This window comes from Chelonoidis abingdonii, chromosome 9 (assembly GCF_003597395.2).
Source record: "Chelonoidis abingdonii isolate Lonesome George chromosome 9, CheloAbing_2.0, whole genome shotgun sequence".
NCBI classification, from domain to species: domain Eukaryota; kingdom Metazoa; phylum Chordata; order Testudines; family Testudinidae; genus Chelonoidis; species Chelonoidis abingdonii.
In genome coordinates, this window is record NC_133777.1 from 67152508 (window position 1) to 67170918 (window position 18411).

At 39.6% G+C, this 18411-nt stretch overlaps 1 protein-coding gene across 3 annotated transcripts in view; it reads right to left on the minus strand.

Moving 5' to 3' along the window:
- The window catches only part of USP8 (ubiquitin specific peptidase 8), a 36939-nt gene extending 23256 nt beyond the window's left edge, over positions 1 to 13683 (minus strand). For 2 of the 3 annotated variants that reach the window (XM_032790613.2, XM_032790611.2), the window contains exons 1-4: positions 13410 to 13683; positions 1755 to 1929; positions 753 to 897; positions 9 to 94 (exon numbers count right to left, since the gene is read on the minus strand). In XM_032790613.2, the coding sequence (XP_032646504.1) occupies positions 9 to 94; positions 753 to 897; positions 1755 to 1858 (335 nt within the window). In that variant the 5' untranslated portion in view covers positions 1859 to 1929; positions 13410 to 13683. Of the gene's footprint in view, positions 1 to 8; positions 95 to 752; positions 898 to 1754; positions 1930 to 13302 lie in introns of all 3 variants that reach the window. The other variant, XM_032790612.2, reaches the window with a different exon arrangement.
- Between the last annotated feature and the right edge of the window lie 4728 nt (positions 13684 to 18411).

Sequence of the window (18411 nt, forward strand, 5' to 3'; positions counted from 1 at the left end):
ACACATACCTCAGTTTCAGACTCTCTGAGAGTCTTTCAGCTTCTTCAATAGCTTTTTTTATGTTTGTAGGTCCCAGTATAGAATTAAAGTAATCCTAAAACAACAAGAAGAACCACCTCAGCATAGTTAATACTATCCAACGTGCATACAGGATAGAATACTTCTGCAGACACTACCAACAACAACATTTAGCACCTAATTTACAGCACACTAAAGTTTACCTACTGAAGGAAAAAATAATCTAAAACTAATTTTATATTATTGCCATAGTTACAGTGTGAATAAAGTGAGATGTTCTTCTCTTAAATATTTTAAGAAAAATACCACACTATTTATAAACAAGGCAAATATTCATATGTATGTTAATATTTAATTTTTATAATGTTAACAAGCTCTGGTCACAAGGTTGGGAGAGTAAAAAACATTTTATCCACTTTTTAACTAAGGTTATCTTAATTAAAGGACTCATACTATTTAATGTCTAGTAGATGATATGCCAATGTAATTAGCAAAGTGTACTGTAGTAGAATAATAAAAGAGGCTTACAATAATGGACTGTCTCGTTTATCAACACAAACTACAAAAGTTTATTTAAATAAATACAATTCCTTTACTGAAATTACTGTCTCAGTAGTGCACACAAATGTAATTCTTTCAACTGCACCTAAAATCTTCAGCTATAAAGACCCCTGATTCCAAGTACTTCCGTTACTTCTACCAGTACAAAAAATGCAGTCGGAAAGATATATTACCTGTTGTTGCTTGAAATCAGGTCTTTTTTTAATAAGATTATACACAGTCACATATTTCATATATAGGACGTAGGCCTTTTCTTCATCTCTGTCCAACCTGCATTCCTCCGCTGCCTTGAAGATCTTAAGGGCACTCTGCGCATAACTTGAAATTGGAGGGAAAGGGTCAGTTAAAAAACACCACAATTGTTGACCTAGTTTTCAAAAGAACAGTTAGTTTTGTAATGAACTCTTGACTTAAATGTTCACATTCCGTGCCCATGTAGTTTAAACATCCCTTTGGCATCACTATCCAAGTTTTACAGTTAAAACAGCTATTTTTTCCCCCTGAATTATATTTCTCTTTGCTATTGTTTATTAGCTTGCTAATTAAAGTACTGAAAAGAAATTATTCAGTAATAAATTAAATGGCAGTTTAAAATATTTCAAACAAGAACCCATCTACAGAGGGTCTGTTCAGAACCAGTTCTCTCTAGAATGCAGAGTTGACTGGTTCTTTTAAAGCACTAGGCGTATGAAAACACACAATAAGTGCATGAAGATTCAGTCTACAAATTCCAAAGTTAGGCTGTTTCTATTCCCATGTGATGGCTGAATTTTTCAACTTATGTTAATAACTTGCATTAATATAGCTTGTTGTCTCGAAGAATCCTAATGCACTTAAAAACTTTCACAGATGTCATGTTTACTTCACTGTTGAAACATTATCTCTTGGATGATCTCTCCATATTTAGTTTGACAATCCACAGCAACACTAGACGGGAGGGACTGAGGGAAGCTAGCTATTGAATTGAAACTCAAGAGGGAATTTATGTACACAACCTGAGCTGGAATTTGGCCAGAAGTGCAGCACTGCTACTTAATGAGTTAATGCTTACTTAGAAAACTGGTCTACATTATCACCATCTCTATAGAAGAGCACTAAACACTGCATCACTTGTTACTTAGCTGTGGAATTTGAACAATTAATACAAAGCCAATTAAACAAGGAAATTCACATACTTTTTTGTACTGGTCTTCTCTGCTTTTATTTCTGTTTTCTTGTTAAGATCTTTCAATGAAGTACAGAGGTATAGTTCCTTAGGTACAGAAGCCACAGCAGGCATGTTAATGTATGGTACTTATGTCCCTTCAAGGATAATATGGCTGTTTAAATGTCTCTAATATTGGTGTTTTTCTGAAAATAAAAAGATAGGATATTATTGAACACATTCTGTTAGTGTCTTCAACTGATTTTTAAAATATAGGTTTTAACATGAAGCATAAGAAGTTAAATGCAATAAATCTATATGATTAATTAGCTAAATATACAGATTTGCTCAACTTCAAATGAAGAACTTATTAGTAATAGAACCCTCTGGAAATTATGCAATAAAGAAAACCTAATTAAATGTAAAAGCACAGTTTTTAACTTTACTGAATCATTGGGCGTACTTTGATTTATGAAACAGAACTGTAGTGCCTAATCTGTCAGTTATAGAATTGGAAAGAATTGACAAAATTGTGGCACTGCTATTTTTAACACTTATCTATATTTTAATAGTGTTAAGTGTAACCTGTTAAGTAAAAAAATTAATAACAAATTACTAATTACATAGAAAAGCTTTTTCTTAATTTTAAAAAAACAAATTGTCATGTACTACAGGAAGCGATCATACTTTTACATTTTGTATCTGTAATACCAGATTTGTTAATTTGTCTGGTATTGCCCTGAGCTTTAATACTCAGCCAGAAGAGGAGGAACATTACCACAGAAGTTTAGGATATAACCATTTAAATGTTAATTGCCTCAGAATCCTGTTACTAGTCTTATGTGCTAGCAATGCCAGACAGATGTATTTGAATTTTTGGATGAATATACGTAAATCCCTCAAAATTATAGGGGAGTTATTAAAATATAATTCTAGGAAAATAATTGGGAATGGGAGCAATCTGATGTCTCCATAGCACAACAGGAGGAGAGAGAAAGTAATTCTGAAATTTAGGAGGAGAAAAACTACTTTATCCTACAAAGATTCATTTTAATGTAAAGCCAATAAGTATATCAGAAAGAAATTGACCTTTTAAGTATTCATAATCTTAAAAGGATAATTGATTTATGGCTTGCTTATGGCTGACCTTTGCACACAGACACTACCCAAGAAAGGTGACTGGCAATACACAGGTAGCAGAGAGTGCTCATGCCAAGAGAAGGCAAGCTGCAATAATCCATAAATTTGCAACATCTTTGCCACACCTCTCTAGGTATTAATAACTAGCTTACACATAACTGCTTTTATGTTTTTCATATGGAAGACTCCTCCAGGAAGCCATCAGCCTAACAGCTGGGCATCTTGCACATGTCCACCTTATCCGGTATTAGTATTTTACAGTAAATATGATTTTATTCTGAATTAAATCACTGTTCAATTTTCATGGAAAGAGAAAACACTGATCGATACCCTAAAAAAAAAAAAAAAGTCTCTTTTCTTTACTCAAGAAGAAGGGTGGAGGTGGGGAGAGGGACTTGACTTGCTAATTTAACCACAGAGAATACTGGTTCAGAAGATGCCAATCTAAAAACTTGCCCTTACAATATGAATAAGTATCAAGAAAAGAAAAAAACAGTTAGCCCTGTATAAGGAATAAATAAATCTCCTAAATTGCTCTGTGCTAAGTATTATCATTTAGAGGTAATTTCACATTCTTGCTTTTATCTCCTGATTTGATAATCTGACAGTCATCTGAAGCAATGCTTAATTCATCTTTAATACAGTTAATGACGTACCTTAACACCTCAAGGTCTGACATCAGGAAGAAGCTTTGTTACTTATCTCTTCAAACTTATAGCCATAATTTAGGAATGGCTACTATCAAAATTGAGTAATAAGCCTAACTTCTCTTGGTTATCAACAGAAATTACTTCATTGTTATGACCATGTGATATAAAGAGTTCTATGGTAGTTACCACATCTCGCTGTTTCATGGTCTACGTGAAATTAGTTGATGGTCTCAGCCCATTTCGTAGTAGTCAGATGCTTATATCAGAAAACTAACAACATTAAAAGCCCCAATTGTAAGTCTTAGCAGTGATCCTAAGATTGAATGGGAAAGACCAATGAACTACTCCCCTCATTCTCAAATGTAGATAAATGGAAGACTTCAGATGCCTGTGTTCTCAAACAAGCACGTTTCACTAAGGACAACAAACATTCATAGGGTTTAAAGCTAGAAAGGATCATTAAATCACCTAGTCTGAACTCCTGTATATACTGTAGAGGCTATAAAACTTGACCCAATTACCCATGTTTTGAACAATTTGTGTTTGACTAAGTATAATTTGTGTTTGGCTAAAGCATAACTTCCCAAAGGCATCCAGTTTTGATTTGAAGACATCAAAATTTAAGAATCCATCAAATGTTTAGTTTAAGTGAAATAAAGAATTAAGAACCTTCCTCTAAAAGGCATATGCAGAGATAGTCAATACTTTCAAAATCCTGCTTTGAAAGAATGTGATAGGTTTGGATCTCACACACACACACACTCTTCTTGCAAGGCAACAGCCTTTTCTGCACAGGCTGGAGCAAATTTGGGGCAATGCTGCAGTTACATGAGAAGATTTCAGTCTCTTTTTAATAGGATTTTCACATTACTTATTCAATCCATCTTCAGAGGACAGCCTTAGCTGGCTTATGTCTTTTTCTAAGGACTATAAATAAAGACTTTATTTTCCTGAAGCTTTAAGTCCTTTCTAACTATATCTTCAAGGTTCAGTGTGTTACGTAACTTTTCTGTTCTCTGAAACTCTTAGCAGTAGCAGGTAATTGAGTATTATAAACTGTCTTACAAGTATTATAACTTTAAGTGTGAATTCTGACACTGGTACGAAAACAACCCTAGTCCAGAAAACAACAATATGGAAAACAGACATTTTGTAAAATGGGAAAGATGCTAATAAAATCTCCCAATAATTGACATTAGAATTTCTATTTGGGATCTAATCTACAATAAATATATAGAGTTCTATCTGGTCCAAAATTATTCTAAAGATTTTTTTATGAGAAAATAAGGTGAGTAGCAGTCTAGCCACTTATTCATTTGTACAATTTCTCAGTAGTGAAGCAAATGTCTTCCCAGATTTTACTATTCTTCTGCTGCGGTTATGAGCCCCAAGATCATGCCATGTACACCACAGTGCTAGATTTAGTTTTCTTTTCCTATCAGAAATGTTTCTTCACTCCCCTTATCTTTTTTTCAAGATTTTTCTAAAAGTAAATTAATTGCCAAACAATTAACAGCTTCGATTCTATCTGTACATGGGGAACTGGTTTAAGACTGGTGCTCCAGACGCTACTGCACTAAACATAAAATTAATAAGGAAAGGATGTAGGAGTACTGTAACTTTCTTTTTGAAACGAAATCAACAGATTACTTATTACACTTATTGGTATCAGACACAATCATGATAAACATTTGGCTTTACTGTGGATTTCATAAATTCATCTAAGATTTCTACTGTAATTTCTAACTTAACCTTGCAAAAGTTCAATACTCAACCTTAAGTATGTAACGGTGACTAGCACCTTCATAATTTTCCAGATCAATGGTTCCCAAACTATAGTCTGTGGATTACTGGTGGTCAAAGAAGTACTCTGTGGTGGTCTCTGGAGAGCTGGCCAGTCACAGAGTGCTGATTCGGGGTCCCTCCTTTTTTTAAGCTGCTAAAGCATATTAAAAGAAGCTAAAATACCTTAGTTTTCTAAAATTGCTCTTCTTAACATAGAAATATTATTTGATTGCCAGTGGCAAGGGAAGTGGTCCATGCAATTGAGTGGGAAAGAGGGTGGCCCACTATGAAAGCTTGAAAACTCCTGATCTAGACTATTTTATAAAACATGGCTTGAATTTCTCCATGAAGTTTTGTTTTCCTTAAGAATCAGAATTCTAAACAAACATGAATCCACATTGCTAGTGCAACAGGAGTTTGAATGAGGTGAATCAAAGTCAGAAGTGGTGAGACATTTACACAGTGGGTCACTGACTCTCTTCACCCTATCTCCAAAACAGATGAAGAGCTAAAGGTGACATGGAAAAGCTATGGTGACATAATTTGTTACTGACGTTGTTGTGCTGAGCTGAACAGCACTGAGCTATAGTGTTATCTGAACTAAATCATTTCCAAGGTTCATTTTGTTTTTAATTTGTCATTGTTGCTCCTGGAGACCAACTCCAAAATGGAGGAATAATGAACATTTCCAAATGGAGCAATAGCCTCCTTGGTAGAGATGGGCTGGAAATAAGACCTATTTAAACAAAAAAGCCACATGTAACAGCAACAACTTATAAGACTCTTAAACAAAAATGTCTGTGCTCTTCCCACAGTTTTTGCAGCAGAGATAATATTGTTAGATTGGTATTAACATCGACTGACAATGCGAGTTCGCACATACATTTGGGCATAATACAGTTTTATGCAAACTGAAGCTGTAATTAAATACAGAAATGTCAATTTCAGATAAAGTCAAAGCACAAAGAAAAATCAATGCTTGACAGGTCATATGCCTATTTCAGAAGAAACAAATGTTTTGTACTCCATACTAGGATTGCTTAACAATGGTCTGTTTAGGCTTTGTCATAACATAGACAAAACCAAAGAGATTCAAAGTTAGTATTCTTTCTCTCCTTAACTCACTATCGCATTTAGTTATTGCAGTAGACTCTAAAAAGTGTGTGATGACGTTGTCGTCCTGCTACGCCCATACACAAAGTGTATTAGGGACAGAGTAGCAACCTGAGCTCTGGATTTCCTAGCTTCTGTTGACTTAAAAAAAAATAAATAAAAATCAGGTGCTGGTTACAATACAGAATTTAACTAGGGCTGTCAATTAATTGCAGTTAACTCACATGATTAACTCAAAATAATTAATCGTGATTAATTGCAGTTTTAATCACACTGTTAAATAGAATAACAATGGAAATATTTATTAAATATTTGTCTACATTTTCATATATTGTATTCTGTGTTACACTTTGATTTCAAATGTATATTTTTATTACAAAAGATAGTATTTTTCAATTCACCTCATACACATACTGTAGTGCATGAAAGTACAACTTACAAATGTAGATTTTTTTTTGTTATGTAACTGCACTCAAAAACAAAATGATGTAAAACTTTAGCGCCTACAAGTCCACTCAGTCCTATTTCTTGTTCAGCCAATCACTAAGTGACACAAGTTTGTTTACATTTATAGGAGATAATGCTGCCATCTTCTTAGTTACAATGTCACCAGAAAGTGAGAATGGGCATTTGCATGGCATTTTTGTTGCTGGCATTGCAAGGTATTTACGTGCCAGATATGCTAAACATTTGTATGCCCCTTCATGCTTTGGCCACCATTCCAGGGGACATGCTTCCATGCTGATGACGCTCGTTCAAAAAATAATACGTTAATTAAATTTGTGACTGAACTCCTTGGGGAAGAATTGTATATCCCTTGCTCGGTTTTACCCACATTCTGCCATATATTTCATGTCATAGCAGTCTCGGATGATGACCCAGCACATGTTGCTCATTTTAAGCACACTTTCACTGCAGATTTGACAAAATGCAAAGAAGGGACTAATGTGAGATTTCTAAAGATAGTCACTGCACTTGACCCAAGGTTTAAGAATCTGCAGTGCCTTCCAAAATTTGAGAGGGATGAGATGTGGTGCATGCTTTCAGAAATTTTAAAAGAGAAACACTCCAATGCAGAAACTACAGAACTTGAACCACCAAAAAAAAACCCACTACCTTCTGCTGGTGGCATCTGACTCAGATAATGAAAATGAAAGGTGCTTCGATCCGCACTGCTTTGGATTATTATTGAGCAGAATCTGTCATCAGTATGGACGCATGTCCTCTGGAATGGTGGCTGATGCATGAAGGGACATATGAATCTTTAGTGCATCTCACACGTAAATATTTTGTGATGCCAGCTACAACAATGCCATGCGACTGCCTGTTCTTGTTTACGGTGTCACCTGAAAGTGGGCAGCATTATTTCCTGTAACTGTAAACAAACTTGCGTTTTGCCTGCCAGTAATACATTAACGTTTTTAGAAGGTCTCTTTCTATAAGTCTATAATATATAACTAAACTATTGTTGTACGTAAAGTAAACAAGGTTTTTAAAATGTTTAAGAAGCTTCATTTAAATTAAAATGCAGAGCCCCCTGGACAGGCAGCCAGGATCTGGGCAGTGTGAGGGCCACTGAAAATCAGCTCGCGTGCCACCTTCGGCACACGTGCCATAGGTTCCCTATCCCTGCACTACAGTACTTGTATTAGGTGAACTGAAAAATACTATTTCTTTTGTTTTTTTTACAGTCTAAATACTTGTAATCAAAAATATAAAGTGAACACTGTACACTTTGTATTCTGTGTTGTAACGGAATCAATATATTTGAAAATGTAGAAAACATCCAAAAATATTTAAATGAATGGTATTCTATTGTTTAACAGTGAGATTAATTGCATGATTAATCATGATTAATTTTTTTAATCGCTTGGCAGCCTTAAATTTAACACTTCTTTTCAGGGGTTAAAAACAGTCATTGGCTCTTTACTGGAGAAAGGAGTTCAAATTTTGTTATAGTTTCAAGAAAAAGCAAAGTCACAAAGACACTCCTGCAAAAAAGTCACCTGTGATTACATACCTATGAGGAATATGTCAGTACAGTTTAGAGTTCGCAATTTATTCTTCTGCTGCTTTGACTAGCAGCAGTTCTTTAGACAAACTGAACCACTACCACACACTGTGCTCCCAAAGTCAGCCATTTAATTCAGACTGCTGACAAGTCTCACTGGCTCCCTTCCCTCCATTGGGCTGGCTACAGAAGCTTGTCTTACCTAACTACTGTTACTAGGTAGGGTGCTACTATCCTCTCAGAGGGAAAAATTGATTTATGATCAGTTACAAGAGCACTCAGCTTGGCATTCAGGAGTGGAAACATGACAAGCCATGCTACCTTCTCTCCTAAAATTTCTCTCTCCTTCAGTCTCAATACTTTTAAAATATTTCCCCTCAGTGTCTTCCCCACACTTTCACCCAATCACTTCTAGCTCACCTCCTCCACTTCAATTAAAACACTAGTGCTGGTGCTCATGCCACTCTGCTGCTTCAACCCGTCCTAGATTTGCATTAATATCCTACAGGGGAAGAACTGCATAACCCATTACCAAATCCCTGACCTAGCCATTCCTCTCACAAAATTCCTTTGTGGAATTACAGGATACATGGGTCCCTGTCTATAGACAGTTTGCTGCAGAATACACCACTTGCTGCATAACTGATCTCCAGAGTCTAAGCATTCACTAAGAAAATTGTTTCCAGATAATATAGTTGCGCAAAAACAAAAACAAAACAAAAAAAACAACCACTCACAATTTTTCGAACCGAGTGAAAGAGCCAGTGTACACTAGCTGTATAGATTCTAAGGCCAGAAGGGGTCACTGTGATTATCTAGTCTACACTGTGATTATCTAGTCTATATGACACAGGCCATAAAACTTCCCAAAAATAATTCCTAGAGCATATATTTCAGAAAAACATCCAATTTTGATTTAAAAATTGTTGGTGATGGAGAATCCACCATGACCCTTGCTAAATTGTTCCAGTGTTAATTACACTCCCCATTAAAAATGTGTCTTAGTCTGAGTTTCTCTAGCTTCAACTTCCAGCCATAGGATCATGTAATACCTTTCTCTGCTAGACTGAAGAGCCCATTATTAAATATCTGTTCCCTATGTAGATACTTATACAGTACAAGCTTTGTTTATCTGACAAGTTGAGGGCTTGGGGGGTGCCTGTAAGTGAAAAATGCCAGTTAACTAAGAGGGAGTGAGTTTGAGGGCATGGGGTTGGGGCATGGGAGGGGGTGCGAAGTGCAGGCTCTGGGAGAGAGTTGGTATAGGGCCGGATAACAAAGCTTTTACTGTATTCTGTAGTCAAATCACCCCTTAACCTTCTCTTTGTTAAACTAAATAAACTGAGCTCCTTGAGTCTATCACTATAAAACATGTTCTCTAATCCGCTAATTATTCCAGCGGCTCTTTTCTGAACCCTTTGATTTATCAACATCCTTCTAAAATTGTGGGCACCAGAAGTGGACTGCAGCAGTGGTCACACCAGCACCAAATACAGATATAAAATGACTTCTCTACTCCTACTCGAGATTCCCATTTATGCATCCCAGGATTGCATTAGCACCTTTTTGGCCACAGCATCACACTGGGAACTCATATTCAGCTGATTATCCACCTCAACTCCCAAATCTTTTTCAGAATCACTGCTTTCTGGGATAGTCCACCATCCTGTGAGTATGGCCTACATTCTTTGTTCCGAGATGTATACATTTACATTTAGCCATATTAAAATACATATTCTTTGCTTGCACCTAGTTTACCAAGCAATCCAAATTGCTCTGAATCAATCACCTGTCCTCTTCATTATTTACCACATCCCCAATTTGTGTCATTTGAGTACTTTATTAGTTATGATTTTGTATTTTCTTCCAGAGTATTGATTAAAATGTTAAATCTCTGCAGGACCTCCCTAGAAACACACCCCATTCAGTGACGATTCCCTGTTTACAGTTACACTGAGACCTATCAATTAGTCAGTTTTTAATCCATTTAATGTGTGCTATGTTAATTTTATATTCTAGATTTTTATTTAAAATGTCATGCAGTACCAAGTCAAATGTCTTATAGATGTCTAAGAATATTACATCAACACTACTACCACTCTAAAGTTTTGCAGGCATAGTTATGTCTGTAAGGAGGGTGACTTTTATTTGTCAAAAGAGATATGATAAAAGTATAAGCAATAGCAGTATAAGCACTCTAATACCAATAATCTGCATCTACATTAGAAGGCCTTTGCTGATTTAACTACGCTGATATAGTTAAACCAGCAAAACCCTCTGAATGTAAACTAGACTTAAATCACTAATGTGTCTTCCTGAGTCTGCAGACAGTATAAAACAATAGATCTAAGAGCTGTAAACTACTCTACTCTTTATAAGTGTTTAATACTGAAGAAAAACAAGTGTCCATATTAACTATTTAATTGCTTATCATCTTAACAAGATAACCATTTAGTATTTGTTTATCCCAAGCCCCCACTAGTGTCATCCCAAGTGCCAAGAGCCTACTTAGGCCCCAATCCAGCAAAGATTTACACATGTGCCTAATTTTACTATCATGAGGAGTTCCAATGATTTCAAAGGGATTATTCCCAGTAGTAAAGTTAAACGTGAACGTCTCTTTTAGGATTGGGCCACTACTTGCTAAAACTTCCCTCTTTCAACTTTGACAATGCAGTTCTGTGTCGTTACTGCAACATATTGAAAATTTAGGGGCAGAGTAAAACTGAATTTAAAATAACAATATATATAGGAGCTGTATTGATCCTATTTTAATATTTAATGCAAGTAACACTCCCTTTTTAAAAACATTTACCCGAGCAGCTGTCAAATTTCTATATTGCTGCATCCGAATACTACAAAACCTAAGGGGCTAGTTAACAAGGAAATGCATGGGACTTTTTTGTAAACAAACATTTTCATAGAATACCATTTTCACTTCATTTTGTAAATAGCATTTAATCTGTTATGACCAGGAAACTAAATTTTGATTTAGTCAGTCCACTAAAACTAAAAGGCCACATCCTATCCTTGGCTCTAATGGTAAAGGCCAAGTATGGCTGAGACACCCTCTAGAAACTCTCCAAGGTTCACCTCACTGAAGTTCCCCAAAAGTTCCTTTCAATGAGACAGAGAGGGATGCTCAACATCCAAGGAGGACCTTGGTCTCCATTTGGCAGATGTCAGAACATCTGCTAGACTGCAAGATTCCCCTATTATAGCACAACACCTCCAGAAGCTATGCTGCACTGACAGAGTTAGGAGGATAGGGTCTGTACTCACTGCCTCAGTCTGCTGACCCGGGGCAGGCCCATGTCCGAACAGTACCGCTGAGGAGACTCTACATGGCCATAGTTGTTGAGACAGAATTCAAGTGGACTCCTCCCAACCAGCCCCAACCTCTAGACTAAATAACCTATGTGTAAAAGATCTTTTACATAGCTAATTAACAATTGTATTTACAGAGGATATGACTAAGCAGTGACTATAATAACGAGTGGAAATAATGGAATATGCTACTTGCAACATGACTCTGAGCTGTCTTTTTGACCTAGACTGACATGCCAAGTATTGCACATAGGTAGGTAGCGAAGAATTAATCTTTTTATACATATTTAATACCCAAGAATTCAGTAAGTGGGAGACAAGTTTCTCCCAATTTTAAAAGTTAAGTTTACTGCCTACATTCTGCATGCAAATATTTGATCTTGTTTTGTTAGAATTAGATTTGTGAATCTACTCTCAAAAATTTTCAAGATTTTACAGTTTTAGGGACAGTCATGCAATCTGAGACACACAGACTGATTCCAATGGAACTTCACATGGGTATGTGGTCCTTCAGTCAGAGTCCCACTGATCTGTATGAAAAGATTTCAGATTGCAGGATCAGGGCTCATATTATCAACTGTTCAAAAGCACTTTAGCACTTTTGAGGAAGCCCTTTACTTGACTGCTAGATGAATACATGTTGTCAGGTAGTTTAGGCCAGAAAATTGGTTTTGTAAACTATTGTTGTGTACACAACTCTAAACTACTAAAAAAAGTTAGTGACTTTAAAGAAAGAGGGGGAAAAAAGTTCAGTGAACAGTAATTCAATCCAAACAAGTTACTGTAGAAATAAGGGAACCAGAAAGTGAAACTAGCTAACTTGTATATTTATCCAAATTGTGTGAGGTGCCAAAAATAAATAAATAAAATCTACCTTTCTACCACTCATTGTAAGTTGTTTTGGTTTTAATCACTAAAGTGGTAATACAAGGCTACTTTAATTTTTGTTTTTTAACCAGACAGTTTCCTTTTGATATAGCTGTGGGCACCCTAAGCCCTTCAAAATAAACACCACACAATGGCAGCTCCCAAAACTATGGATCTGCATACTTCACCCAACATAAAACATTCATAATGCTTGTTAAACTATCAAAATAAAATCATAACTTGTTTCCACAGCACTCTTCGCCTGAAGCTCTTATAGAGCTTTACAAATATTAAGCCTCCTCATCTGGTGCCTAGAGTCAGTTCCATTTTACCTACTGGTAAACTGAGGCTGGGGAGGATTAAGTGACAAGGTCACACAAGCAAGTTACTGGCAGTCAGGAAAAGGACCCCCAGCCCTGGATACCAGTCTCCGCCGCTAACCAATCACCGCACCATACTCTCCTGTCCTGCAGGGCCTCCAGCCAGTCTCCCCTTCTGTTCCCAGTGCAGCCCCAGTGTCCCCCATGCGCCCAAACTGAGCCCCTGTCCCTCACAGCCCGGCCTGGGCAGCCTCAGATCTCGGATCGCCTCAGCAGTGCGGTTCGCCATGGGCTGCCCCAGAGCCAGGACCGGCCCCCCGGCTGCTGAGAAGAGAGCCCCGCCAGCCCTCACAGACGAGCCCGCACCTACGGCCGGAGGAAGAGGCCGTCTCCCATCCGGGCCTCTCACTCGCTTTCTGCCCTCGAGCCCGGCCACCAGGCCCAGGCAGGCGGGCGGCCGGGTCCGTACTCACCGCCGGGGAGACTCGCTGCCTCAAGCTGCCGGCCCGGAGCAGGCCCATGTCCGAGCACTACCGCTGAGGAGACTCTACGCGGCCATAACTGCTGAGGCGGAACTCGAGTGGGCTCCTCCCACTCCGCCCCCAAGCTCCCCCTGCGAGGGCGGGCGCTCTCCCGTAGCCTCGCCGGGACGCGTCCCCGTGGGGCGGGGAGACACGCCCAGGCTAACCTGGGGACAGGTGAACCGGCCAGGTACCGGCGTCGGGACCCTGGGATGCGACCGTAGGCCGTGTGGGGAGGAGCGTGCGCTGATCTGGAGAGAGCCGGAGTCAGGAGGCCTGGGCTCTGCGCCAGGCTGTGGGAAGGCGTGTGGCGGAGCGAGTAAGGCTGTCAGAGCTCTAGCCCCAATGATCCGGGCCTTGTAGCAGCTGTAGGAAGGAGCGTGGTCAGAACTGGGCACTAGGACTCAGGATTCCCAGACTCAGGGGGTTTACACTGCACGCTAAGTTGTCCATGATTCAGGTTTGAGCACAAAGTCTTCCGTCCGCACACAAATCAGTACACAAATTAGGAAGCACTCAGGACCTGCTCGAGGAGTGGATCAGAGCCCGAGTCCAACTGTGACTCAAGTTCGAACCTTGTCATTTTTCAGTGTGGACACAGCTCAAGCCACAGACTTGAGTCAAAAGGTCTTTGTAGGGCAATACCGACGTGTTAGCACAGCTGTGAGACCCACGTCTAGCTATTATAAACTATTTGCAATGCACTGTGGACACACAAGCATTGACTTGCAAACAGCAAGTCCTGGGCATAGTATGCAGTGTAGACATATTGAGGGAGTTCGGTCAGAGCTGGGCACTAAGAGTCAGGATACTTTGACTGTATTGCCAACTTGGACTTCTGAATTACAGTAAAGAGAACATCACTCCTTGTGTGACCTTTTATATATGCAGCAATTTTATTTCATGCCTGCTGCCCTAGCACAGCTGCCTGAGCCCGCTCATACTTGTTGTCTGTCACTGATGCTGCAATTCTGGGGTGGGGGAATCAGTAGACCACCTCAAGACAAGTCAGCTACCACAGATTGGATTCTTTGGGCTAGCTTTTCACCCATGAGGATACATTTAGTGCAACTGAGAATATGTGGGGGCAAAGGTCATTTTATGCCTCATGCCACCTTTGTACTCCCTGATTTGGTTAGCAGCACAGGATTGCCAGAGCACTCTGGTCATGCTCTCTTTGTCCTAGGTACCCCCATTAAACTACAGGTGAAAGGAGGGTTACCATAGAAGCACTATGCCAATTCTGCACCATTCAGAGGTTCCCCTTCAAAGGAAGAATCCCCAGGTAGCTATTTCACCTGGTTTTCCAGCTGCTTATGTCCCCAAAGCAAAATAGCTAAAAGACCGTGCTCTAAAATGTACCATTTTTTTCTGGGACATCCAGGATTTCAACTGAATTGAATTGGACCACCTGTTCTGCAGTGACAAATAAGGCAATTGTGGGTGTGGAGGTAAGGACAGAACCCACCCACCCCAGTCGCGACACCCTTTACCATAGGGGAAGAAACACTGATCTTAGAGCCAGGATATCGTGAATTCAAATCTCACCACCACTGACTGCTATTTGTACTTCTGCGCACTTTGTAGTCCTCATTGCTTTGCAATGCCTCATGCCTACCAAAGAAGGAAGTAAAGTGTCTGTAGATATATTGTCTTCATTGTGTATATGACTATTAAAACATTGAAATGATGCTCCACTTTTTCCTGGCCCCAGTGCATGTTTACAGCTGCTCCCCTGCAGCTCTACTTACAGCACTGGCAGGAAGTTCCTCAGGGAGGTTATATCAGTGGAGGAAAGGCATAAGATTCATCAACTATCCCAAGTTCTCATCCCTCCTCCTATGCCTGGGTGGGCATGCAGCTGTCACAGGAGGTAGTAGAGGCCTGAGATGCCTCTGCCAGCTTTCTGCTCATAGAGAGTTCCCCTACACAGAAACAATTCTTCACTGGTCATCTGTGGAGAATTCAGCCCACTGTCAATATACATTTTGATTACATGCCTTAGTATATAACTGACTACTTTTAATACTACATGTTCAAATAATGTTCAAAAGAAATTCAAGCCTTTTGTATACAATAAAATAGCCAAAATAATTCTTTGTGTTTGTGTGTATGTATATAAATATATATTTATATGGCATCTAAGACATACAGCAGTGGTCCCCAGTATGGTGCCCGTAGGTGCCATGGCTCCCACCAGGGCATCTATGTGCATTCGCATATTGGCCAGCGGACAAGCATCCGCCAAAATGCTGCCGAAAAGCGTTGTAATCAAGAGGAGTTGCTGCCGAAAAGCAGCGTCGCCGCTGAAATGCCACTGATTTTCTGCAGCATTTTGGCGACAACGTCTCTTGACGTTTCCGCTTCTCGGCAGCATTTTGGCGGATGCTTGTCAGTCAGCCATGGTCCTCAGTGGCTCATTGTCCAGCGCCCGGCACCTGAAAAAGGTTGGGGACCAGTGACATACAGTATTCACATATATGCAGTGGATCCAATGGAAGGTTTGAGTGCAGCACTGACTTTTCCCATATTGTGCAGTCGAGGATGTCACTATCCTAGAAATGTGGACTGATGAACCATAACATGATTCAAAAGAATCTGTTAATAACTTTTACAAGAGCAGCTACAAGTACTTTAGCAGAGGTGGATAAATATTCTTATCCCAATTTTGCAAATGTCACAAAGGAAGTCTATGGCAGAGACAGAAATAGATCTCAAAACTCCTGACATCTAAGACTGGGCCTTTTATGTGGAAATAAATGATAAATATCATGCTAACTATTGTCCAAAGTGGAGTAGTAAGAAAAATCTAGTCTAATAGTGGCAGGATTAGCCACTGGGCCAATGGGGCCCTGGCCAATTGGAGGAGGCCCAGAAAAGTGGGTGCCCCCACATCCAGACCAACTCTGCCTGGTGCTTCTGCTGGGAGCGAGGCAGGCCCTGTACCCCGATCCCATGCCCTAGCAGGAGCGCTGGGTGGGTGGAGCTGGGCAAGCCCCCACGCCCCGACCCTGCTCCCTGGCAGGAGCACCCACTGGCTCTGGCCCAAGGCCCCACAAAACTAATCTTTCTCTGTCAGTCTAGTCCCTTTCTCAAGGCTTTCCTGTTGTGGCTCACCTTCTCTCTAGAGCAGTGTTTCCCAAACTTGGGGTGCCACTTGTATAGGGAAAGCCCCTGGCAGGCCAGGCTGGTTTGTTTACCTGCCCCAACGCTACTTCCAACAGCCCCCATTGGCCTGGAGCAGTGAACCGTAGCTAGTGGGAGCCACGATCGGCCAGACCTGCGGATGCGGCAAGTAAAAAAAACATCCTGGCCCGCCAGGGGTTTTCCCTACACAAGCAGCATCCCAAGTTTGGGAAACACTGCTCTAGAGCTCAGATATATCCTTAAAATATATCTACTTTCCAAAGTGAAGGAAAAAGAAAAAAGGAATTATACAATAATGTGGCATGCATTTTTTATTAGCATGGGTTTGGGATAAGTGAATTAATCATGAATCGCAATGCAACAAGTGAGATGTTCAGGTCATCCCAAAAGCATGCTAATAAAACCTTCGTACCAGAGCAACATGAATTCTCTATATGCCAAATATATTAAGCAAATCACATAAGCATGTGCTTACCTTAAGAATGTATTAAGTACTCTACTGGATCAAGGCCTTAGAGAACAATTTTTTTTTAAATGTTCTTGTATTCGTCTGTCTGTAAAGCCAGGTTCCCTTAGTACCAGGAGTATAGTTCGTGGAAGCAGGGAAAGAAAGACAGGGTTTAAATGCAGCCATTCAAGTGTCAGAGATAGAGCAACTGTTCTGTCAAGTCTTAGCCTAATATTGCTTGAGCAGTAGAAGCAGGACTCATGTCAGAAGCGACTGGAAAACGGCAGAATAGTCAGTGTGACCTAGCCTTGAGATAACAATGTTTGAGAAGAAAAAGTGAGAAAATTCTGGAATAGATAGCAAATAGCCTAAATAAAATGCAGATGTTTTTAATTAATGTGTGTCACAAAGAGGTATAAATGTGTGATTTTGCTTGTACTTTGGAGAAACTGAGGCAGAGATGCTCTCTATCAGCTGTGTTCTTCCCTTGCAATTGCATGTCCTGAATAAAGCTGTCTCTGATTTTGTTGCTTCCAACCTGAGAGTGGAGTTCATTTCTTCCACAAGTTAAATAAAACTGATATATTTTTTAAATACTTCAAAAAATTACCTGAAATAGTTTTTAATCACATAAAAAAATCACAGTTTTAAAGTCCAATATCTCAAGGCCTTCCAGGGCTAGAAGCAAGTTTGTTGTATCCCATTGAAAAACTATGAAGGAGAAAGTTACTCACCCTGTGCAGTAACTGAGGTTCTTTGAGATGTGTGTCCCTATGGGTGCTCCACTTCAGGCAAATGTAGAGCAGTACCCACTATGGTTGGGGGGACTTTGGAGTTGCAGGTTTGACAGTGGCGGACAGTACTGTATGACTTACTATAGTGTCCCCTATAGCGTCTTGTATGATGGCGTGGTGTTTGGCAAACGTATGGTCTGACAACCATGTAGCTGCTTTGCATATGTCAATAATGGTACCTTTAGTACGAATACTAGCAATGTTGACACAGCTCGAGTGAAATGAGTTCTGATGCTGTCAGGAGGTTCAACGTTGTGGATCTGGTAGCAGGACCTAATGCAGTCAGAGATCCACTTGGAGAGATGCTGTTGCAAAATAGCAGCTCCTTTGGAGTGTTCTGCACTAGATATGAAAAGTCTAGGTGATGTACTTATTTTGTTCTGTCCAAGTAGAAGGCAATCGCCCTTCTAACATCGAGGATATGAAGTGCTGTTTCCTGTGGATTTTTGTGGGGTTTGGGGTAAAAAGTGTGGAGGTGTATTGACTGGTTAAGGTGGAAAGAGGACACCAGCTTTGGCAGAAATGTAGGGTGTAGTCGCATCATTATCTTGTCCTTAAAGAAATT